Source organism: Halictus rubicundus, chromosome 4 (genome assembly GCF_050948215.1).
Source record: "Halictus rubicundus isolate RS-2024b chromosome 4, iyHalRubi1_principal, whole genome shotgun sequence".
NCBI lineage: Eukaryota > Metazoa > Arthropoda > Insecta > Hymenoptera > Halictidae > Halictus > Halictus rubicundus.
The window spans coordinates 12,563,452-12,588,069 of record NC_135152.1 but is presented as its reverse complement, the minus strand read 5'-3'; the positions used below and the strand labels follow the sequence as shown (position 1 = coordinate 12,588,069).

At 40.7% G+C, this 24,618-nt stretch overlaps 1 protein-coding gene across 2 annotated transcripts; it reads right to left on the bottom strand.

Moving 5' to 3' along the window:
• Nucleotides 1–177: 177 nt before the first annotated feature.
• Nucleotides 178–24,618, bottom strand: Jar (Myosin heavy chain 95F jaguar). 2 transcript variants are annotated; one of them, XM_076786725.1, is made up of 18 exons: nucleotides 24,469–24,618; nucleotides 8,653–8,846; nucleotides 7,772–7,845; nucleotides 7,565–7,694; nucleotides 7,151–7,315; nucleotides 6,661–7,073; nucleotides 6,043–6,302; nucleotides 5,816–5,973; nucleotides 5,398–5,562; nucleotides 4,822–5,045; nucleotides 4,547–4,738; nucleotides 3,378–4,361; nucleotides 3,121–3,260; nucleotides 2,901–2,945; nucleotides 2,293–2,413; nucleotides 2,086–2,203; nucleotides 1,713–1,931; nucleotides 178–1,327 (listed from the first exon to the last, which is right to left on the bottom strand). In XM_076786725.1, the coding sequence occupies exons 2-18, from the start codon at nucleotides 8,831–8,833 to the stop codon at nucleotides 1,176–1,178; spliced, it is 3,741 nt and encodes a 1,246-aa protein (XP_076642840.1). In that variant the 5' UTR covers nucleotides 8,834–8,846; nucleotides 24,469–24,618; the 3' UTR covers nucleotides 178–1,175. The 2 variants fall into 2 exon arrangements, with proteins under 2 accessions (XP_076642840.1, XP_076642841.1); XM_076786726.1 differs by lacking the exon at nucleotides 2,901–2,945.

Below are 24,618 nucleotides of genomic sequence, written 5' to 3'. Positions count from 1 at the left end.
GAACGTTTCAATCTGCCCATTTGATAGACGAGTTTTTATATCGCCAATTTTTATTGGCGATTCCTATTTAACGATAAAGTAATTACATCTAGAAGAATACTTGACCAGGGTCTATGAAGAGCATCCCGCTAATGAGAAAGCGATGTGATGATTACTATTTATTCATAATCGAACAAGTGATACACACACACTTTATTCGTCGCGACATCATCAATGCCTGCCACAGCGTACCTACGATTCGAATTAAATGTGCAATAGTATGCTTTATATATAGACTGCAGATCTTCACGCAAGTATAGATGATTTAAAAACACTCCAACTAAACAACGATTGCTCTCCTAAAATTTAAAAACCTCAAACCAGTCTTCATCAAATTTTTATCAATAAATTTCGAAAAATTTCGTGCGCTATAGTAGTCATAAATGCGTAAGAATCACAGTCTATTCGCTATAATAGAACGATCTCCGCTAAATAAATCAAAATAGTGTTTCTCAATGAAGTTCCGTGTTGAACGTGAGGAACCATCGTGTTCTTGTCATTCCACAGTGATGGCATAAAGAGATGCCATCGGCGTTCCATCGATTTTGATATTACAAGTTAACATCAAGATGGACGTCCAGCGATTACACCGTGTCCCAGATAAAGGAATCCAATTCGTTGAGATCCTTTTCGCTTCCTCTACGCTGCATCGAGCGATTAGAAAATTCTACGCTTCAATTTTACGGTATACTGATCACTCGAATACTGAGGACTAGAGGTGTGCGAGAACCCGAAAATTTTCGAGAACCCGACATATTCGAGAATCCCGAATAAAACTCTCGGCCTATCCCGATCCGACATTTTCGGTTTCTCGCACACCTCCACCGAATACGAAAATTTATCGTGCCGGGGACTCGACGACGAAATACTGTGTTACTTTACAACGGACCGGGTACATGCGAAGTCGATTCGCAGATTCGTCGCGGATCCAGCTGCCTATTAGCTCTGCCATGAGCAAACAATCATCAGAATACCGTTGTATGTTCTAGATTCTAGGGGACGTGCTCTTGACCGCGAAAGGCACCAATTATCGTTAAGGCACTGTGCTGTGGGTTTACCTTCGAAGCGAATCCACGCCGATAAATACAAAAGTTCGCGGGGTCTTAGCAGTATATATTAAGATTCTCTAGGAGACCTCATTTCCTACGGTCACAAGGGGGAACGTACGGCTTCCCCCCGTATTTCTCCCACTCGCGGTTGAACTCGTGCTCCAACACCTCTGCCCCACGTTTCCTGGTTAGCCCTGTCTCGTCCAGGCTCAGTTCACACATCTGCATGTCGTCGATACCTGCAAAAATTCAGATTCAGGTTCCATGTTCATTTAATCTCGGCCTCGCGGTCTGCAAATTGACTTGACTTATAATTCTATTTCTTAACCATGCTCTTTTCTTCATCCCTCCTACGCAAACACTCATCCTTTCACACTTCTTATCCTAATTTACTTTATTCTATTTTAATATTTAATTTTAAATATTCTATTTATTTTATTCTATTTTAATCCATATTGCGTGGTTCAAAGTCTATTCAAATTCCCGTGCAGTAGGGGCAAATGCAAGGACTTTAGGACTAAGAATGATAATGATGATGTCATGAATATTTATTCGTGTACCATTATAACTAGAGAACTAGATGACCTATAATACTGTATACAAAATGGTTCTTCCATGAATTACCTGCTACCAGTAGGATTGGTGCTTTGTCAGGATGTAGTTCCATCTGTCTGGCCACATACTGGCCATCAAAATGCGCATACCACCACCCTTTTGTAACGATAGTAGAAGGATTATGTTCTGGCTGTGTAACTGCTGACGGTCTCACGAAAGGAATTCTGAAATACCGCTGCGAGGACTCGACTATTGACTGCTTTATTGGAGTCCTAGGTGTTTTAGCAGCTGAAACAAAAATGGGTCATTAGCAGTGACGATAGTAATGTATGTGCTGCCTCTAGTAAGTAGATGATGACGTTTGAAAATTCAGTTATCCATTTTTCGTATAAACGCATAAAATCCGTAGTAAATCCACACTTCAGAGAGAAGTCGTGCTTACCAGCCTCCATGATCGACTTCGGAGCCCGCTCGTTTTCATCCATGGTGGTTCGTCTACGGTTCCGCGCCTTCCATGCGTGGTACACCTTCAGCCTTCGATGGAACTCATGGCGACAAGCCTGAAAAAACCAAAGCAAATATAAATAGTTAAGCTGTTTAGACAAGCAATCAACTCATTCATTGCCTGATAACACCAGACAACATTTACCTCGAGTAACTCGATATCGCAAGACGTGTTTATAGCATCCCGCAATTCAGAGTACTTCCACTTAGATAAATCATATTTTTTGTTAGCCATAGCTGCCTGGTTGTTGCGCACTTGCTCGGATCTATTGTGAAAAGAAATTAATACTACTAGGATATCAATTTACATAAATGAATACATTTATCACGAGATATCATTAAACAATCTGACATCTGATTCTGATATGTAGAATTGAATAGGTTGCTTATCCTCTATTGATTGAGAACACTTTTATAAAAATATCAGACACACCCGATGCGCCATGAAAAACAGAACATTTTTACAACTGCAAAGCGATGCCTATTTTCTTGTATAATCATTGTGAAAGTGTTTAATTTATATGAATATATATCTGTTTCCTTTTTTTTTTTTTTTTTGGCGACTCATCGTGTATGTGGACGTATAGTATGTCGCTTGCACATGTAGAGTATATAAATCATGCGAATAAATAAATGCCTAGAGCGTTTTAGTATGAGGAAAACCCGTGTTAGTGAGTTAGTGACATATCGCAGAAGATTGTTCATACTGGTGTTAGTCGTACGTGCAGTAGCCTAAACGAGTATTTACGATACCTTGCTAGTTTGTTGTTTGTCGACGGTACTCGTACATCGGAACCGCTATACATATTTAAGAAAATAAGGTCTTATTGGTTGTTCGAAAATTCGTTACTCTGGTTAAACACTGACCGACTTTCTTTTCACAAAAATACAATTCGCTTTACTTTTTCGTTGCACCATTTTTCTACCGGTCTCGAAGACACGATCAACTTCAAATGCAAAACTGATACAATACCTTCGTACAGGGATGGGCGACTCTTCGACTTGTCCATTCGATTCCTGAGCTAGCCTAACCGCCAACTCGTGATCTCTTCTTTCTTGTTCGAGCAATTCACGGAATTTGTTCTCTTCCATCGCTTCTTTCTCCAGTTGTGCCTAGAACAGAGTAAATTTTATTATCCGGTTAATATATATGTATGGCGGACGAAATATTTCGCGACAAATTGCGTCGTAATGATAACTGTGAATTTTCAGAAAGAATAAGATACGCACTTGAAGAACAGCAGCAGCTTTCTGGTCTTCTTTTTCTTGTCTCCTCTTCTGCTCCTCCTCCGCCTTTCTTCTCGCTTCGATGTCGTGCTTCTTTCTTCTATTATCGTCCTCCTCTCTCTTCTTTCGTTCCTCCTCTTCTTTCTTCTGTTTCTCAAGCTCCAACTCCTGCTGGATCTTCTTCAACTTCGCCTGCTCCTCAGCGATCTTCTGCTGCTTCACCATGTCCTGCAACGACGCCATTTGTCTGTTCACCTGATTAACCAGGCTCGTGTAAAGTGAATCGATCTCTGCCGGTTTGATCCTCTCGTTGTCCTTGATCCTCTTAATCGCGGCATCCAAGTCATCGTGGAGTCTCTTCAAATCGTTCATGGACTTCTCACGGTTCTTCAGTTGCTTCGACGTCTCCTCCATGCCGGCAAACTGCGTTCTCAAATTCTTGATTTTCATGATACCCTTTATACGAGGTCGATGCTGCTTTTTAGCTATGTACATCCTCGCGGTCTTCTGCAAGATGATCAGATGGTATCTTCGGTAAATGATCTTGTTCTTTAGTTTGATTACAGACAGGGCGCAGAACTGCATCTTGTTCCATCGAGACTTCAGCAACCACTTCTTCACGTTCGCCACCAGTTTTCGCAAGTTCTCCGGATCCGATTTCATGATTTTGTCGAACTCCGCGAATTTTCCCGGCTTGAAGAACACTCTAGTGATGCCGAACTTGAAGTCCTTTTTGTTTAACTTTAAACTGTGAAGCAAGGCCTCGCAGAAGAACCTAGGATCCAGCTTGGCCAACTCTGGCGGAAGGTAGGATTTGTACATGTTGTAGAGCTCCTGGAACGGAACTCTGCTAGGATAACCATGCTCCATCAGCTCCAACACTGAAGTCATGCCGGAGCAACGGAGCTGACCTAAGATGCTGTTCCCGTCGAAATGATGGGCCACCATGTCGTTGTTGGGCTTGATGCAACGAATGAAATTTGTACCCTGAAATATCATCAATGTTGTCATTGACAGTCGATTTACAGTCTTTATATTTTTACGACTATTGAGATCGTAAAGATGCATCCATGAGTAAATAATTGTTCAATTCTTCGAGTATATATTATTGACATTAGAACTAGCGAGCTTTGAACGAAACTGACGTATATTACTTCATAATAATAACTTACGTTGCTCTTCAACTTGTCCATAAGCTCTCCCAACTGGGTTTTAAATTTACTGCCGACGCTGATGAACGTGAGCTTCCCTTTCTGACTGGAGTTGTTGGCGAACTGGGTCCGGAGGAACTTGTTGTTGCTCTCCTGAATCAGAGCTTCCAAGGAAGCGTGCAACGCGTCGTTGTTCTTCTCAATGAACTGATTCTGGAGACAAAAATATTTGAAATTGTATTTTATATGGAAACAACTTGTGTAACGTCAGACGCTATAAATAGCACGTGGCATACCGTTTGATAGCACACTCCGCCGGCATAATGACGAATCACGAATCCTTCATCGTCGCGTAGCTCTCTGTGAGCTTTTAAACGGGACGTCCGTGGCAAGGTTATTCTGAAGTGGCCGTTCCACACGCGGTGTACCTCGCTGGTGAAGTGTGCGAAGCTGTGGGTGGGGAGTTTTGATTCTTCATCGAGCAGACTGAATACTCCCATGTTTTTCGACTCGATTAAATCTGAAATAGCGAACTGTATTTTAACTTTCTTCCTGTGTCATTAACACTAGATGCATAAGTAAGGAATTATTCAACAAATTTATTTCTCAGGATATACAGGGTGAGTCTCGTAACAAGACGACTTCAAATAACTCCTAAGTTATTAATTTATTGTACGAAAACAAATTTCAAACAAATGTTGCATGGTTTTCAAGGAGACCGATGCTGTAATTTGTTGTTTGTTATTTTGCTTTTTTATCAATATATGAAGGTCATCTTCAGTCTTTTAAATGGAATGCCAAATATTTTTTCGCGAATTCGAATAAACCACCAAACTCTCCTTAAAAATTATTATATCATACAAAGCTTATACCTATACAGTCTTGATTGTCGACGTAAGATATCTTGGGTACGTTAAGGGACTCTCTCGCATAAAGGTCCTGCTCGTACTTCAAGATCCTTTCGTTGAAGAACTGCTGTAACTTCTCATTGCAATAATTTATGCAAAACTGCTCGAAACTGTTCACCTTGAAGTACTCTGTAAAGAATAATAATAACAATTACTGTCTCCAGAAATTAAATAGTATAACAAGTAGACTGCGGATTTTTATGAAAAATGAAAATTGTCTGAATCAATTGTAAGAAATAGAAGTTAAATAAACATATATTTCTTCTTTCAATAATTTGAATAAATAGAAGAGAATGTAATAATACTCTTCAACTCTGTCAATGTTTTTCAGTTTGGTATTTCAGCTATTCATCTGAACTTGTGTATAAATTACATTAATTACCGAATCCAGCAATATCCAAAACACCAATATAATAGCTCGATGCCTTGAAGGGAATGCTTTTATTGATACGGCCGACGATATGGTCGAACAGTTTGCTGTAGATGGCCTTGGCCAGAGCGTCCCTGGCATTGTTGGCCTCGTAAACCTTTAGCGGTACCCTGTAGAAGTTGTACATAAAAATCAGCGATTATTATCTTCGTTGTGTTTCTTCGAGTTCGAGAACTTACATGATGACAGTCCCCTTGATCCCACCACGGCTAGTCTGCATGACTTTCGAGACCAAGGCTTGCCTGAGCTCTTCAGGATCAACGCCCAACAACTTGGCAGTCATAAACACTGCCTTCTCGGAGCTGGTGCAAATCCTTGACCCACCCTTCGTGTCCTCGGGGTTGTCTTCGAACATGACGTTCCCGAGATGAAGTACTGCGGCCACCATTGTATAAATTTCCATTCTCTCCACCTCGGTTAAGCCCAGTCGCGTTAACGCCTTCGGGAAAATTTGTATTCAAAAGACACACGAGGTTAGTTCATCGACAATCAACAAAATGAAACGTTTTTGGGTCCATGAGAGAATACAAAACAAAATTTTAAAAAATCAGTATACGAGATGAAAAATTTACAATGTTCTAAAAAACAGGGGCATTACCGTTGCTCTTTCCTGCGTTGTACAAAATTATCCAACAGGCAAAAAGAACAGAATATCAGTGTTATTATAAACAATTCGGAAAAATAGGCTAACAGAGTTCCAAAAAATATGTTAATATTAAAATATCGATTAAAATTGCTGGAGAAAGAAGCCAAAGAAATTCAGCAATTACAGAAGATCAATTCCACAAATTGTTTACCTGATCGATGGCGTTGAATCCCTCGACATCGTCCAAGATTGGATCGTGCAAGCTACCTTTAGTCACTTGATCGCGACTCTTCTGGACGTCGTTCAATTTTTTCTCCGACTCCTCGTTGCAGAAATATTGCGTGCATCCGTTCCTCAGATAATGAAAATCATCCGGCTTCGTGATCCCAAGTTTTGCACGAAGCTCTGGCGGCGCTCCGGCGCACATCATGTAGAAAACATGGTAGTTTCTCTCGTCAGGACTTTGGAGACAGACTCTGGACTTCTCGAGAAGATAGTGAGATATGTAACCACCGACGACCTGGCATTTCGAGTCGAAATGCACCTCCATGAACTTGCCGAACCGGGAACTGTTGTTGTTCCTCTTGGTCTTTGCGTTGCCAAACGCTTCCAGCACAGGATTTGCTAAATTACGAAAATAAAATGGTTATGGCCAATGCTCTGCTACGACTAACAAGGTGCAAGGATTCAATAAAATTTACCATCTAAAATCTTCTGTTCGATCGGTCCAGCCGTCGATCCCCACAGATCACACAGGTACCGAAGAAGATATTTCGTGGATTCAGTTTTGCCAGCTCCAGACTCGCCAGAAACGATGATGCTCTGTGACTGTTTTAGCACTTTCATGTCTCTGAACGCTTTGTCAGCTAAAAAGCAACAACAAACCATTAGAAACGTCGTGCAATCATTTATTCCGGTATTATAACTAGGAAACAATTTTTATCCTCTCTTTTGATAGAACGCAATCATCGAGGACTCTGTCAACATCGTATCTAATTTTATAGCTCCTAGACAACATCAATTTCAATTTCTTCTCTAACTTGATGTTAAACGCTACTAAATAACATATCACTCGGATTGAAGAATACGACGAAATTAAACAACCGATTACACACCAATAGCAAAAACATGCGGCGGTGTTTCTCCCAAGGACTTCCCCTGATAAGACTTGATAGTTTTCGGCGAGTAGAGATCTTTCACTTCGCAGTAAGGGTTCACCGCGATCAGGATATTGGCGACATAGGTCTGCAAAGCAAATCACAAGTCAATTCGCATGATCGTCGACCCTTGAACAAAAACCCGAACAATATTATATCACTTACGTATATCCTGTCCTTGAAGTAACGTGTCCGTATATTGTTCAGCAGCGTGGCCTCGTTCAGGTACATCAGAGCACCTGGGAACAGTAAAATCAGAGCAAATAGGTGAAAGTGGAGTCTCAAAACAGATCCTCGAGCGGAGGATCACACCGAGATCCTTTGTTCACAATGGCAATAACGATAAATCTTGGCTAGTACTGTTAACGCGAAATGTCTTTCACGATTATCTAGATGTCGGTTAATTAACAATTCTTGTCGCCGATGGTATCTGGTGCGTACGATCGATAAAAATAATCCCAAGTAGTTCGATGTACTATTTAATTAAAGACTTGATTGGACGATAAGAAGTATTGCAATGGAATAAGGGTATCTGCAATTCAATTAGTTATTAATGGGAACTAGATGAACGATTATGAACTTATTAATCCTGGGCATTCTGTGGGGCAGTAATTGGTACAGGTAACTTGTAGGAAGTGAACTAAAATGATTACATAGGGACTCTCCATGCATTTTAAGTATTAATCCTTGGCGCTCGAGTGGCGACTCTGGGGCCATTGATAATTGCTACACCATTATTCAAATTATTTTGTGCAGTATTAAATTTGTTTATATTTAATAACTTAGTAAACATTTAAGTGCTGTATGAGCAAATTGCATCAGCTTCATATGCATAAACATCTTAACAAGCATGAAAATTAAATTTTATTATGCTCTATTAAATGAACTAAATTTTGTTAAAATCTAAGCAGTGTGAAAAGGTTACAAGAGCAATTATTATAGTGAACTTTGTCTTTTATGGGCACCAGTGTGACAGTCAATGTATTAATTAAAGCACGGAGGGTTGAGAAAGGGTGAGAGTGGATTGTTAAGTGAATTTCAATTACAATTGTCTTCCACGTCTTTGGTGTACTCCCCAGCAGGGTAAACCTCATCCAATGGACAAGTGCGCTGTGGATACTTCGGGTCGAGCGGCATGATCAATGCATCTCCATCGACCATGTCCACGAACTTGCCGATTATGAAACCCTCCTGTGGGTCTCGCACCCACACCTGCTGGTTCTCCATGTTGGTCAATGCTCTGCAACCATACAAGCCAGGAAAATAAATAACGAAGCTGTTCGTCCAACGCAATGACAAACAAAACGATTTTGATAAACTGCTATTCCTCTCATGAGACATCTACTGAAATTAACTTTAAAAATTTACACGAGCCGATTTATACAAGGTGTACGTGAAAAACAGTTCTCAGAAAAATACTCGACACATTTTTTCTGTGTCAAATTTTCCTGTGCCGTCTAAAAAACGCCAACAAAATCGTTTTCGTGAAAACAACTGTCAAAGTTAGATCTGAAACTGTTAGATCTTCAAAAGACTTGAAGTCACAGGGGTTTTCGAATGTGGAATTTGGTCGCATAATAAAATTTCAAAAATAGTTTTAAAAAATCAGAATATTTTTAGAAATATTATATGTCGTCATTTGCGTTCATTTCTATCGAAAAATTGTTGTATTTCCGCGTCAATAAAAACGTTGTCGCTAATACAAGGCTCGTTATGGCTAATAGCAGTTTGTCCAAGATTAGAGCCTCGAAGAAAAGCTTCGGGAAAGTTCTCCCCGTTGCAAGATGTACAAGCAAATCCTCCCACGCGTCACGGGCTCCAGTTTTCCGAGGAATTTCGCTTTGAATTTGTAACGAGATTGAAACGAGAAGATCGTTCCTTTCACCGGAAACCATCTTCCACTTTCGGAGAAAGTCAGATATGTCGGTTACAGTTCCAAGAGGCTCTAGTTTTCGGCATAATAGATTGCACAATTGTTCTACGCGCGGGATCAGCGTAATTGCGAGCACGCGATGCGTTAACGTAAAATGTTAATCATGCTCCTCGTGAATGGAGCGGAATCGCTAACGACACACGGGATATCGTTTTTAAACACCATTTTCCACGGTGCTTTTCCTTGCAATTTGGCTTCAACGTCCCTCATTCCCTGAGAAGCTTTTCGAAACACGGCTGATCTTTTGTTTTCCCTTGTGACGGTAATGGACTGTGAATTTTGTGCATTTATGACGAAAATGAATGGCGTGGAATGCGTTTTTGTTTAATCTCTGTCTGAAAGAATTGTAATTCGATTTTTTCAGCAACAAGAGGACCGTGTACTTCCATAAAATGCCTTTGTACACTGCCTTTGTGAAATCACTTAATAAATTGTCTTCGTAAAATGTAAGTAAAAACGTCCAACATCGCTTTCAAGAAACGAAAGCTACATCAAAATTCATTTCTTCTTTTGACGCTTCTACGGTTCTCTATTTCACCTGCAGATTCTTATCGCGAGTGCATAAAGTCGGTAGTTTCGTTGCTAAAAGAGAAAACCACAGGAACCGCTCGTGTAGTCGTGAAACAGGCAGTGTAAATATGATAAATAGACTGCGGATTTATGACACGGAATTGAGTTAGTAAAATTCGAGGCGACTGTAAGATTAAAACAAATTAGACGTTCGTATAAGATTGGACTAAATTGCAAGTATTCGTGCCCGATTTCGAAGTCAGAAATAAATTCTCATTCAATTTTCCATGGTCGTCGCCATTTTCTACCATTGTCCATTCTCTCCGAGACTGCGTGGTTTTCCGTCTTTTGGAGTCTCTGGCATACAGAAACGTTTGCAATCGTCCAATATTATTTTGAACATTAAATTTTTCCGTTTGGTTTCAACTTCTAGGAATTAATCAAGATCAAGATCCCGAATCTAATGGTATAATTAAATGGACAGGAGGTGTACAGCGAAGTGTGGCGAACAAAGAGGAAGGAAAACGGTTCAGTCGCTTCTGTCTAGCTCGAGATTAGACGTCGCGATCAGGTTGCGCCGCGTTATTGATAGAAGAAGCAGCACAAGTGCCGCCGTGAAAGCCGTTCGTCGAGGATTTAACAGCGACCGTGGAACGGGGTTCGGTCTGTGTTTCGAAGGACGCGACACCGACGCTTGGCGCACAACAAACAAGAAAACGTTGTTAAATGTTACCCGACTTCGCACCAATACGGTCCCGATCACACCTCGCAGAACGAAAGTTTTGCGTCAGACTTTCCAGGCGACCGCAGAGATCGTTAATTTCTCAGACAGCAACGAGCGTAGGCTCCGAGAAACGCACTGCTCGAAATCTCAGGATTTGTACCGACTCACTGCGCGGCCGTTATCACGATCTAGATAAGAACAGTGACGTCGGAATTGTTTACCAATCCGTAACAATGCCTTTCTCGTTCGTGATCTTAACCCCTTGTCTCTCGTAGTCTGCGGACGAGCTTCGAGGACTTTCAACCCTTTGGCATTTTTATTTTATTTGATTTGATTTGCAATTTTATTTCCCGTGTCGCGTGCGACTCGGTAATTTCAAACTGCCAGTCTGGACGTGCGTTATCGTCGTCACGTTTATTTTCTTTTCAAGAGAACCGTTTGGACGAGTTTTCGGACGAAATGAAAAGTATAGCGTTCGCGCGCCGTCAGCATCGTGACACGTTCTTGCACGGAGTACCGTATTCCTGTCATTGAACCTCTCTCACTGACGCTTTCCGATATACAGGTATGTTTAACGGTACTCGTCGAATCGCGTGTCTTCCACCAATGTTTTGCAACGTTACGTTGTCGCACGTTGAAATATTCATAGACCTGTTGCGAAACAGTTTTGCAATTTTATCGGATCGGCGGAGTATCTCGAACATTTTTCCTCCGAAGAGCTCTTTTGTTCTTTCTAATTTGTATACATTGACTACGAGTCGTACTATAGAGAAAAAAAAAAAATCGTAATTTAACACCCACCGACCACTGCGAGTTCTAGGCCTATGCCGGAGTCGTTCCTGACCCAAACCAGGTAATCCATTCACCACAGTTTTCTTCCGATATAAGGCGATGGCTCGGGACCGGATTTCGTCGTATTTCGGACGAACAAGAAGAAAGAGCGGACAGCGATTTTCTTATTTCGAAATAAAAAGCGTCGTCTCCACGACGGGTCACGAATGACACCGGCATAGCGTACGGAGGTTAAAGGTGACTCCGATTGAAGAACATACCACTTTTACGAGTTCCCGTGCGCCATACACCTTTGCGAAATGTGTTCGCAAACTTTCTCGAACTTTAACACATGGAAATACTCATCCCGAAAAGTAGCATAAGTTTTCGTATGTAGGTGGAATTCGGCGATCGAAGTATACCAGATTTTTCCTGGATTTTTACAAGACAGAGCTCGTTGCAAAACATTCACTCTAACCAATGTGTCAGTTCATTATTCAATAGTTCATCGTTAGCCTAATCTGGTTCAAGGGCGATTTCACCCCTCGCTCGCTCAGTTATAGCTTTCACGAAGCCTCTAAAAATCCGAATTTCCGGGTTACCGAAGTTCACTCGGCGATCCTCCCGGAACCAACCAACCGATCGAGCTCGTGTAGAAAAAGTCAGCGATCTATGGTGCTACGGAAGAGAGTCCGGGATCGCGAGATTATCGCTTCGTACGAGGATTTGTCGCGAATATCATTCGATCGTTCGCACGACTGATCTAGAAAGCGCGAGAAAGGAGCCGTTTAGGCTAGTTCCCCTCTGTCGCCGCATTCCCAGCATCCCGTTAGGAGTATCGTAACGGTACCAGGCGGCCGTAGATCCTTGCATCGATCCTTGAAACAGGAACCGCGAGTGCAACGACGTGGCCTCTCTATACGCAGACATCCGCGAAAGATGGATGTCTTATCCGCTCGCGGGATCAACGATCTATCCCGAAGATAAGTCGCTTGAAAACTCGGAAAAAGCACCGGCAGTTTCATCGAGGATCGCACGAAGACGTTGTTAATGCTGGATCATTTTAACCCGAGGCTGCTGTTGCAATGACTAGCGTATTCAGTTTTAATTTTTATCGTTCCAACATAAACGATCAAGTATTATGTACGGATTTGTTCGGTCGTCTCCAATGTCTTCCTTTCATTCATCAACAAAGCACAGGATCCATTCTATCATTCCGAGGTAATTCTGTCAGCCATAAATTGTAGAATCGTTGATTAGAAACGGCTTTTATTTAAACAGAGTTATCTGCATTTTTCCATGAGTCACAACTATGTGTGCTTCAGAGTGGTCGGGACAGAGTGTATTTTCATTTAGAAAGTTACCGACGACAGAGTAATAAAATCATGTACCGTGTCATTTTGGGATATTGCAAGGGAGAATGCGCGATGAGTAGACTGCGGAATTTATGCATTTATGACAAAAACGGGTATGTCAAATGCAGAACAGAAATTTATAGGTACTGACATAATGTTTCCAATCCAATAACATTATTAAGAAAAGAGACAAATGCCTAAGAAATTTCCCAGCACGTCAAAGTGGTAGGAAGAGCAACCGAACAAGAAGAATGACGATGACCTAAATAGTATAGCATAATGTTAATGTTTTCTATTGTAATAAAGTTTATAATATCATGTATTAGGCTAGGTTATAAGATCATATATATTGGAAAAATATTGCATAATGAACGAACGGTGCAATAAATAAAAATCCTTCTGGGAAAGTTCGTGCCCCGAGTACTAATGAAGACCAATCACCGTTACTCGCAAGAAAGTTGTCGCGGGTCATGCGCGGTGCAGCTGATATCGGGATCCCGTTAACCCGATTCAGGTGGATATAATATATGTATATATCGGGAATAGTGATTGAGCAAAGAAGTGGGAAATCCGCGACGGTTCGTTCACCTTGCTCCCTCTTGAAAACGGTAACATGCAGCTGTCGCGGCTCTACGCTTTTGGCCACCGCCTTTCCTCTCTTTACATACGGTGATACCGAATCGAAAGACCTTGAGAAACACGATAAAATTCCGCAATTATAAACCTATTGCTTACTGCACGCAAGATACCTTCTTTGATATCGTATCTCGGAGACGTTGTAATTAAGAATTCGAGCGGTTATTGTACAAATACTACGAACTGTAAGTGTAATAAAAGAACCCGCAACATGTACTTATCTCTGACAGACTAGGATTACAAGATTTATTAAGTTGTATGACTCATTTGAGGGTTTGTGATTAATCGTTAGGTGAACATTAGTAGTTTGATGCGTCCGGTTGAGTTCGAAATTGCATTGGTTCGGTGGAAATTGACTCTGAGTTGGTTCGTCGAAAGCTGAATTTGGATTTAAATTGGACTGCTGGGAGTTGAATTTGAATTTAGATTGAAATCTAATGATCGAAATCTAAATTTGGATTTAAATTGGACTGCCGGAAATCGGATTTAAGTGCACCTAGATCTGAATTCGAAAGCTGAACTTGAATTTAAATTTGAATTTTCACTGAAGTGCTGAATGTTGAATCTGGACTTGAATTGGATCGCTGTAGGTTGAATTAGGATTTAAATTGAGTTGCTGAGAGTTGTAACGGAATTTAGATTTAAATGTATTAATTGACAGGTTTTGGATTTAAATTGGACTGCTGAAAGTTGAATTTAAATGTACCTAAATTTGAATTTGTGAGTTGAATTTGGATTTAAATTGAGTCGCTGAGAGTTGTATCGGAATTTAGATTTAAATGTATTGATTGACAGTTTTTGGATTTAAATTGGACTGCTGAAAGTTGAATTTAAATGTACCTAAATTTGAATTTGTGAGTTGAATTTGAGAGTTGAATTAGGATTTAAATTGAGTTGCTGAGAGTTGAATCTGAATCAAGATTTAAATATAATAATTGAACGTTGAATTTAGACTTAAATTGAGTCGCTGATAGTTGAATCTGAATCAAGATTTAAATATAATGATTGAACGTTGAATTTGGATTGAAACTGGACTGCTGAGAGTGGAACGGGAATTTAGATTTGAACTTGCTGATGGAAACCTGAATTCGATCGTTCAAAATTAATTTTGAGCGAAGAGTCAAATTATGGAAACCAAAATACGAAGAGCATTGCTAACAAAATCGAACGCGGACATGTACACGACGCCGTAATCAAAATTCTCCAACGCCGCTTCTGCGTGCGGCATAAAAAAATAGCTCGTATGAGACGAAATGAATGAATCAGAAGAGGAAACCGGAAGTGGCAGGTGTAGACCCGACGTTCGGGAACCCGGGGAGATACGCTTCAGTGGTCGCGTGTGCTCGCCAACAAAATTCTAGCGTGGAATCGTCGAACATACGTTGAAACAGAAAGGATGTTCATTCGTCATATACGACAATGAGAACATCATCGGGGGGCACGTTTCTGCCATGCCGTCACTATACGATGGCGCTGGAATATGAAAGTAGATGGAAGTGCACTTGACCATTGTTTTTCGTCGCGAATCGTCGAACCGACGAGACTGTGTCTAGACGTTTTCCTCTCGGCTCAGGGTCCACGGAATGCCACGAAAACTGTGCAACACGACTTAACTTTTAATTCAATTGACTACTCTCTGAACAACAAGCAACTATCAGTTCTAAAAATACATTTTTCGGGGACCTTTTTGCTAGAAATCATCAAGACACAGATTCCAAGGACTCAAAGGACTCCTACACCTTGAGAATTTTTGGATCCTGAGATGAAGGCCTACAAAAGTCCAAGAACTCAATCCAGGACATGTTCAAGCGCTCCACTACAGGATTGGTCTTATCGGAATACCTCCGAACAGTTCCAAGTCATCTGTGCCGTCTCGAATCGAGATTTCTCGACGTTCCGTCGGTTGATGCCTCCCATAAGTTGTTAACTACGACCGGTTGGACGTTTCTCGGGGATCGCACTCGGCTCGCGGAGAAAGTATGCACCGTCTATCTGTCGTCATGGTCAACGAACCCGGGACAGCTACTTCACCTTCCGCGAATCCGCTCATTACGCATTACGTCCACGCGTTGCGTAGCTACTGTGTAATTAGACGTTACGCTCCCGCCGACGACGGTTTCGTAATTCCGTTCGAGGCACGATTCGTCTGTGGAACCTGACCAACCGACAGCCGCCCGTGCAAGTGCACGTGACGTGGTTTCAAGGAAAGTCGAACACAAACAACTATCGTCCCGTTGCGTTCGTTGCCAAGTCACCTGAAAAACTACTGCGCTCTACCGCGAGCGAATCGCCGAAATGTCACTTGTGTCGTGTAGGGTCACTGTTCGGTGACACTTACCCAGTGGCAGTTAACAAGCAAATTTTTGTAACATTTTACCGACGTGTTTGTGACATTTTCCTAATTAAAACGAGTCCAAACACGGCACGGTTTGGATGACGTTTACTCCTATAATCCGCGGTACAGTGGAACCTCGATTATCCGAACCAATCAGTGGAACATAAGTGTTCAGAGAATAGAATAGTTATTACAATGCCAAGTTAACTCTGTAGTAATGTACAGAATAAATCGCATTTTACTTGTATACATCTCGTTTTTGAATTCGGATAATAGTGAAATCAAATGCCACCGGTTCGGATAGACGAGGTTCTACCGAGTCGTGGATTAAACAAATAAATATTATCCGAATTGTGTCGTGTTTGGTCTCATTTGAATCAGAAAAATGTCACGAATAAGTTGGTCAAAGTCTCATGAACAAATAATTGAGGAGAAACAAATCGTGTTAATGAATTATAATTGTATCACCGATTTATCTAATTCTATAAAATTGTCGAACAATTCAATGCAACTACCTTTAAACTGTATTCACTGAAAATTTCATCCACTAACTCTTAGAATTAATAAAGTTATAGCCCGCAATAGACACTTGCTCCAACGGTGTTAATTTTAATTGCGTCGTTTTCTAAAAAATATATCCCAAACGATCTTCTTCCCCTCGGAACACCGGTTCTCGCTTTCTAACAGCGGCGCTTATCTCGATGAAAGATAAAATAACACAAAAATAGCGGTTATCTTTTGCCCATTGTTCCAGATCTTTTCTCCAGATAACGATTTTATGCATCGTACATAAATATACGTAGAGAGCGGGTAATTAGCTAAAACCTACAGCAGAATAATGTCCCCACTTCGTTTTTAATGGAGTGGAACGACTCGCGAAGAATATGTACTAAAGACCGCGCGATTTAATTAATGGTTTTAGAAATCGGTCTACAAAAGATTCGCTTAAGACACCTGGCCGAACGAAGGGAACGAGGTGCAACGTTCGAGAAAGAGAAGAAGAAAGAGAAGAAGAACAGAAACCAGGCGAAAGCAGACAGAAGAAAGAGTCCCGCCAACGGATTTACAATGGAGATTATATTAGAATGGAGCGTTGCCACCTCGGACCATAAAGCAAGGCCAATGACCCGTCTGTCTCCCTGGACAAAAAAGCCAGATCGACGGAAAGGGAAATCTCGATACTGGAAACGCGTGTTTCGCGAAATCTAGCAACCTTCGCGAATTTCGTTTCCACTCGAACTAGAAATCGATACACCTCCCCGGAGACAACTTTCTATCGTGAATTAATATTTGCCAGGTCAGTCGTGAACAACTTCCGTTTCCTTCTGCAACGCTCGAATAGATCTGGGACTCCTGTGGACTAAACTTCGCAATTTTCAAATTGATTTCTTTGTATAATGTTGCTAGACTGCGATGCGAAATTCTTGTCCTGAATAGTAACCATATATCTCTTTTCATCCCCAACAATCTTAATAAGCTGAAGACGATATATTGACATTCTTAAATTTTGTCTATGTTTTTATTGTTTTAAATTTCCCAGACTCATTTATTGTCATAAATTCATAAAATCTGCAATTTAATTACCATAATCTGTGGTTTCCATGATTTAGATTTTTAATACTTTCGATAGCTTTTTCTTCCAATCTTAGGACATATTTTTTTACTGGTGCGTGAAAGCGTATCGTTTCTAATCATCTGACCTTGTGAAATTAACTTTGAAATATAATATTTCGTGTCAGTACAGTGCGTCAGTTCCTGGCGGGTTTATATGTTCATTCATAAATGCAACTATATTCTTGTTAGTCATGCTGCCATTATTTGCATATATTAAACCTGCGTGACCACTTAAATTATAATATTAGAATAAGTCACTAGTTTATCATTTTTGCAGTAATTTTCGACGAGAATTAAGTTATTCGATTTATCTCTGTAATATATCATTTCGCGATTGTTGAAGTGCTCTTTTAATAGCGCTGATCAATTTCAATCGATTACCTGTATTTTACTCTTTTTATTTCTTTAGAAGTACTCACAAGAATCTCAAAATTTTCCATAATTTCTTCTTAAGAAATAATAAAAATAAAATACGCGTAATCAATTAATGAACTAAATACGACGATGGGGAGCATTTCAAGAACAACGAAGTGACATATCACAAAGATAAATCGAAAAGTTTGCTCGTTTGTTGAATGAATACGTCGATTTGAGGACAATTATGAATTTTGGAGAAAATATGGAGGATACTATAATTTCGTCGAACGTTGTACTCCAGCCCAGCTGGAATTATGGGCGCAACAAGTGCATGGTTCGGTCGTTAGTGCGATCACGTACGGTGGTATCATCATTTCGCAGGCCGTTTAATATTAATTGGAACAACCTTCGCGCGATCCTCGTCATCGACCGCTTTCGACGATTAGATTGAATCGTGGGATGTGATTTTGTGCGTACGGCGACACACTGTGCTATTTAATCGCACGACCACATTCGCACGAGTAGGTGTACGCGAGGAACGAGGTGGGTGCTCGAGTTGCTTCAATTAGAATTTGTGAGGCTGTCTACCGCAAAATAAGAAATACTAATTCTTCATTTCCTACTTCGTACGATCATTAGCAATCAAATGCTGATACATTTATAGAATTCTCGATCCTTAAATCTTGAAAGGCTTAAATGTCTCAATTTTCATGCTCATGCTGATTGGCTACCGGAGACCTCCATACGACACGAGGAACAGAAAGAATAATTCTTTTCTATTTGCTCGATGTTGTGCGAAAAAATCTGCATCCTGCGTCACGATTTTTGATTTCGTACGTCTGATCGCTCTAGTCGATGTGGTCTGCAAGTACAAACAAAACTTTAGAAAGGTTCACGTTGGAAAGAAATCGAAAGTTAATAAAAATTTCATTAATTATTTAAAAAGCATAAAATAAGTGTTATTTTCGTGACAGTACATCGTCGAAGGCGGGCGTTTGAAAAAATGGGGCCGGATTAATGAAAACGACCTTCGCACTACCTTAACGGTTTTGCTTCAACTATAACGGAGCTGTTTTCAACCATCGCGCGCCATGAGATTCTCGCAACACGGTAGCTGAGGCACGAATTCGACCGTTGAAATTAGAATTTCAAAGGTGACCGTTGAAAATTGAAATCCCGGAATGCGAAACTGACTTTGAAGTCGTTCGTTACCCCGCAAACTGGAATTCTAGCGGCGGCGAAGACCGTTGCAATTTGAATTGCAATCCTCCGCGGAGGAAACCGGCACGCGATCTTTTCATTTCATCCGAAAATTTACATCCTGCGTCGAGCTGCGCCTCGCTCTGCTCGTTATCGAACGAGACTTCAACATCTCATTTAGCTTTCACGGTGGCTGAGCATCGCGCAACAGCTCAGATTCGCACCGTACAGTATATGAATTAATAATGACGAGTACTATGCATCCGTTCGGAGTCTATGGTCACACGAATCCCAGCCAGGGAGATCCAGTCGATAAAGCCGACTGTTTATAGTTCATTTGCATCTCCGGAAGGCCCTTGACCGTCTCGATCATGATCGAGGCCTGATGATCCAGGCTCGATCTCGTTCGATTCGCGTCGACTAAGATAATTACGGTCTGCTGGATGCTGCGTTGCATAATCAAGGAAAGAAGGATCATACTCGTATAGGCGTGCCGGAGAAGATATCGTACGAGACGAGAAAAACGAGAGAGAGAGAGAGAGAGAGAGAGAGAGAGAGAGAGAGAGAGAGAGAGAGAGATGAGAGAATCGCGTCGCTCTGGTGACTCATGCGAACAACACCGTTCGATCGAGGACCTCGGCGAATCGTTAGCCTCGGCTCAGTGTCACGATTAAGGACACACGCCGCTCTCTGTTTTGTTCCGTTTAATTAATTCGTCAGCTGATCGGAAACCGGCTTCATTAACGGCTCCCGCGCCTGCGTAAATCGAGACCCGTCTGGATCCTCTCTACGCTTAATTAGATGAATTCTGGGTGGGGACTGGTGGCCATGTAACGAATATCGTTGGAACCAAAGATGGCGAGCAAGTGTCTCAACCGCTCTCACGCAAGGAGATCATCATCTGTACCAAAACTCCACAGATCCAAACACAGTAATGTTTCTGTGACAAAGCACAATTAATATTCTTTTATGAAACCTCCGTCAACATATTCGTGGCATTTCTCTGATTAAAATGGGACCAAACACGACCCAATTTCGATCACAGTTACTCGTTCAATCGACGAGAGAGTGGAACCTCGATTATCCGAACTGATCAGTAAAACCAATTTAACTCCAATTTAACCGATGCAATTGAAATCCCACGAGTATACTTTGCGCCCACCGAGATTTGAAGTCGAATTTCGAATTTGATCGTCGAAATTCGATTTCGATCTTGATCTTGACCGTTGGAACTCAAGTTGAAATTTCGCGAAATTAAAATTCGATTAGCTACCGCAGATACGCGAAGATAAACGTAGATTCGCGAACGACCACGTTATCAAATAAGGTGGAATTTCGTAACGCGATATGGGAAACAGATGCGGACGGAAAAAGAAAAAAAATTAATTGTTTTAAATAATAAGCGCATCAGCGCACGACACCAAGAGGAAACTGAACGAGTTTTCATCACGCGCCGAGACCGAGAGAGATAGAGAGAGAGAGAGAGAGAGAGAGAGAGAGAGAGAGAGAGAGAGAGAGAGAGAGACCGGGGGATTTTCTTCTTTTTCTTGGTGGCTATCAAGATACACTTACCGGGGAACGAAGGCGCACACGATTCACACGCTAATTCACCGCGACCGGATCGTCCGCGTTCCCGCACCTATGCATCTTCGTTCCACTCTCCTAATCGTGTTGCAACTCGAAAGAAAAATGTTCGTGCGCTTTACATCGTCAACCGACGTAACAATAACGCAATACGTTCCACGCGGCTGTCCGTCTATCATTCACCTATTCTACTTACACAGTGCACCCGACTTTACTTCATGTGAACGCTAGTTCCCCCCATGTCTTATTGAATCGAAATCTATCCCACATCTAGACAAATTAAGGATTGAATACAAAAGATTATTGTAACAGCAAGTGTTAATTATAGCACGTCGGAAAAGAGCAAGTGTTGCATCTTCTATAAATAGACTATAACACTACCAATGCTACATTCTGTGCAAATACAGTTTTGAAATGCTGATGGCTGAAAACAAAGCTTGAAATCAATCAACTTAAAAATTTGAATTTGAACTTAACCGTTACAATTTGAATTTAACCGTTACAATTTGAATTTGAACGTGACCGTTACGATTTGAATTTGAACTGAACCGTTAAAATTTAAATTTGAACTCAACCGTTACAATTTGAACTTGAACTTAAACGTTGCAATTTGAATTTTAATTTGAACTTAACCACTACAATTTGATTTAGAATTTGAACTTAACCGTTACAATTTGAATTTGAAAATTTGAATTTAACCATTACAATTTGAATTTGAATTTAATCGTTACAATTTGAATTTGAACTTAACCGTTACAATTTGAATTTAAAAATTTGAATTTAACCGTTACAATTTGAATTTGAACGTAACCGTTACGATTTGAATTTGAACTGAACCGTTAAAATTTAAATTTTAACTCAACCGTTACAATTTGAATTTGAAAATTTGAATTTAACCTTTACAATTTGAATTTGAAAATTTGAATTTAACCGTTACAATTGTCAACGCAACCGTTGAAATTTAAATTTGAATTTTGAACTGAACCGTTCAAAATTTGAATTTGAACTTGAACTCGTCCCTCGAGATTCAAGTTCGAAAAACATAGCCCACCACAATGGAGCATGACTTGATCACAGTAATTAAACTCTGAGACACCTTGTACATCAGAGCCAGCCCCCGCATTTCGTGGGAACAGAGACAACAATTGTTGCGTGTTATTGTATCAAGCCCCCGCGTGCACAATGGCCGCTGCGTTCAACAATACCGAACCAGGCAGTGCGTTGCAGGTCACCAACAGGAATCATGTTCGTTCGAACGACGATTGTCAATGGAGCAATGGTGAACTGACCACGCCACGATGTCTTAATCAGTGGGTCACGGTCCCCGTTTACTTTTCACAAAGCGGCCGAACCGTGTTACGAGAGCTAATTGATACACGTATCGCGAAAGAAGAATGTAATTCAATTACAAGCAGTGTATCTCACGAAACGAGTGGCTGGAAAAATGAAATTGCTTGGATGTAACGGTCGCAGGCACGGTTTGCATCCACACACGAGGAACTTAAACGTTCCGAAGCGTTTCTCGGTAGTCGAGGAAATTTTCACGGTCGAAACCTGCGTATATCATGTTCGCCTAACCTAATTAGCTCGGAAACGGCCGCTCACGATTGAGACGCGGAAAGGCTTGAGACGTTCGTCCAATGTCCGACTGGAAAACTCATTTCTCTAATCGTTTAGCTCAATCGTTCACGCTTGTTTTCTACCTCGTTTTGTTGGAGATGTGCTACAGTCATTGGGATATAAAAATGTGCGCAATGACAGTTTCAATTAACGACCGAAAACATTTCCAACTCGTAGCAGTATTTTAATTAAAACGGTGCTCTAAAGTCTGCTCGGAATACAAACTGGTTCGCATCAGTTAATGCGTGATTTATCATATGCATATTACACCTGTCTCGCTTATCTCGATTATCACGGAAAAATTGAGAAATATTAATTCAATATGTCGCAAATATTAAACGCAAATATTAAACGAATGGATAAGATAAGTCAGACATATTAAATATGTGCTCTCATAGCGACCTACAATTCTGAATGTTTGTAAAAGAAAAATTGTACAACCCAAGAGATTTATCTTATACGTACACACGTGTTCGAAGACACCATAATGTATCATTCGCACCGGTCCCCGTGACGCCGAACCACCGTTACCTACTATCAATTATTTTTATAAAATGCACTCGTACTATTTCCTGCGTCCGTACTGTCGACGTTCGTAATATGATCTAAGGTTAGAGAAATCGATACGAAATGTTGTAGGATGATTTGCAGAGGCAGATCGATTATTGAAAAATGGCGATCAAAGGCGTATGTAGGGTAAGGAACCCAATTACTATGCCTATATTAATTGCACTTATTTTTAGAACATAATGAATATTAAAAACGAGATATTAAATTGTTTTCATTAAGATCAATTAATATGTGTTATATATCTCTTTTCTAATATTCGTTATGCTTGAAGAATAAATATAATTAATACAGTAATTGGGTCCCATTACCCTACTTCCATTCTTGAAATATTGAAATGAAAATCGAATGGCGTTCGAAAATAATTCGCATCGCGCATGGAACATGTGAATAAATATCAGCAATAAATAGATCGCGGATGTTCAAGGCAATGTATATTTTTATAGGAAATAGAAATTGAAAATACCTCGGTGGTTTGTTGCTTAATTTGCATACTCTGCCTATTTTGAATATGTTTTCGAAGGACGTATGCAAAAATACATTGCATATCTCGTGTATGTTTAGCGTATGTTATTAGCGATATTACTTGCAAAACTGTTGTGCATGTAAGATTATGTAGGTTTTCAAATAATTCTACAACATTAGCAACTATACGGTAGATGCGTATTAGAATTGAAAACCACATAATAATACCACAACGTGGGTTAGTACAATTAGGGAAACTAAATACGTTCATACTCCTACACGATTCAACTGTTACCGCTTACATCATGCTACAGTATAAACATTTTTCTACGTTGATTTCATTTGATATAATGTTATTATATAATAACATGTATATTGGCCGCGTTTTTTGCACATAATATTCCTGTGTGTTACTTGACTTTCATTCGGATACTTTCATATTCTACGCGGTCGTGAGCATGCACAATTTGTAATAAACATAATGAGAATACCGGCCTAACGTATGAAACATATGTTGCCGGACTTGTGACTCTTGTTAACCTGTTGTCCGGTGCTTCCGCGCGTTGCGTACGGGTAAACGTAAACAAATCTGTAAACGCACCATGACCGTTTTTATCTTCCTCCAACGAGCTATGTACATATCTCAAAACAAATACCACGAATAAAAAAAAATCAACGTTTCCTATTACACCTCTCGCCAATTAAAAGTCATAAAACCACAGATCGTTCCAACTAATATATATTCATATCAGACAATTGCGTTACGGAAACCTGAAAACCAGTTTTAAAAATACTACATAGAACGTCACCTTCCTGAATTACACAACAGCCTTCATTGATCACGCGTGTCTACTTGAATAACTATGTATATACCCGAAGCAGTAATCACAGAAAATGAAAGTCACCAAAATTGTGTTGAGATTATCGTGACAGTACGTACGTAGTACTGGTAACCTTAACGGCCACAATTGTGCCGCCCTTTTGCACTAACGTACACTTGTGCTAATTCGAACTCGGTGGAACGACAGTTGACACCGAGCAACGTGGTAACGTTGCTGGCTGAAAGGGAATTGGCGATATTTGTGCAAATATATTGATATTGTTCGTGTGATATGTGAAACGGTGTTGAGAACCTGTGTGGAAAGTGTGGAAATTGTAAAGAGAAACGTGGACAGCGAACAACTCACTCACCGAACCGGAGAGCAGCGACAACACGATCGGCACGACGTCCGACATGCAACTGCCGCTTCGCTGCGTCAGTCCCATCGGATCGGCAATTTTCGTAGCTTTTCGGACGTGCCACGCGGCAAGCGGCAATCACCTGGCGCACCGAGAAAATTT

Bases quoted from the DNA above. Each gene is read 5' to 3' on its own strand.
- Jar (XM_076786725.1), bottom strand. From the start codon at position 8,833: ATGGAGAACCAGCAGGTGTGGGTGCGAGACCCACAGGAGGGTTTCATA. The intron at 7,316-7,564 runs GTGTGTAATCGG...GTTGCTTTTTAG, and splicing joins GCCGCATGTTTTTGCTATTG to CTGACAAAGCGTTCAGAGAC. The intron at 1,328-1,712 runs GTAATTCATGGA...GAATTTTTGCAG, and splicing joins ACCAATCCTACTGGTAGCAG to GTATCGACGACATGCAGATG.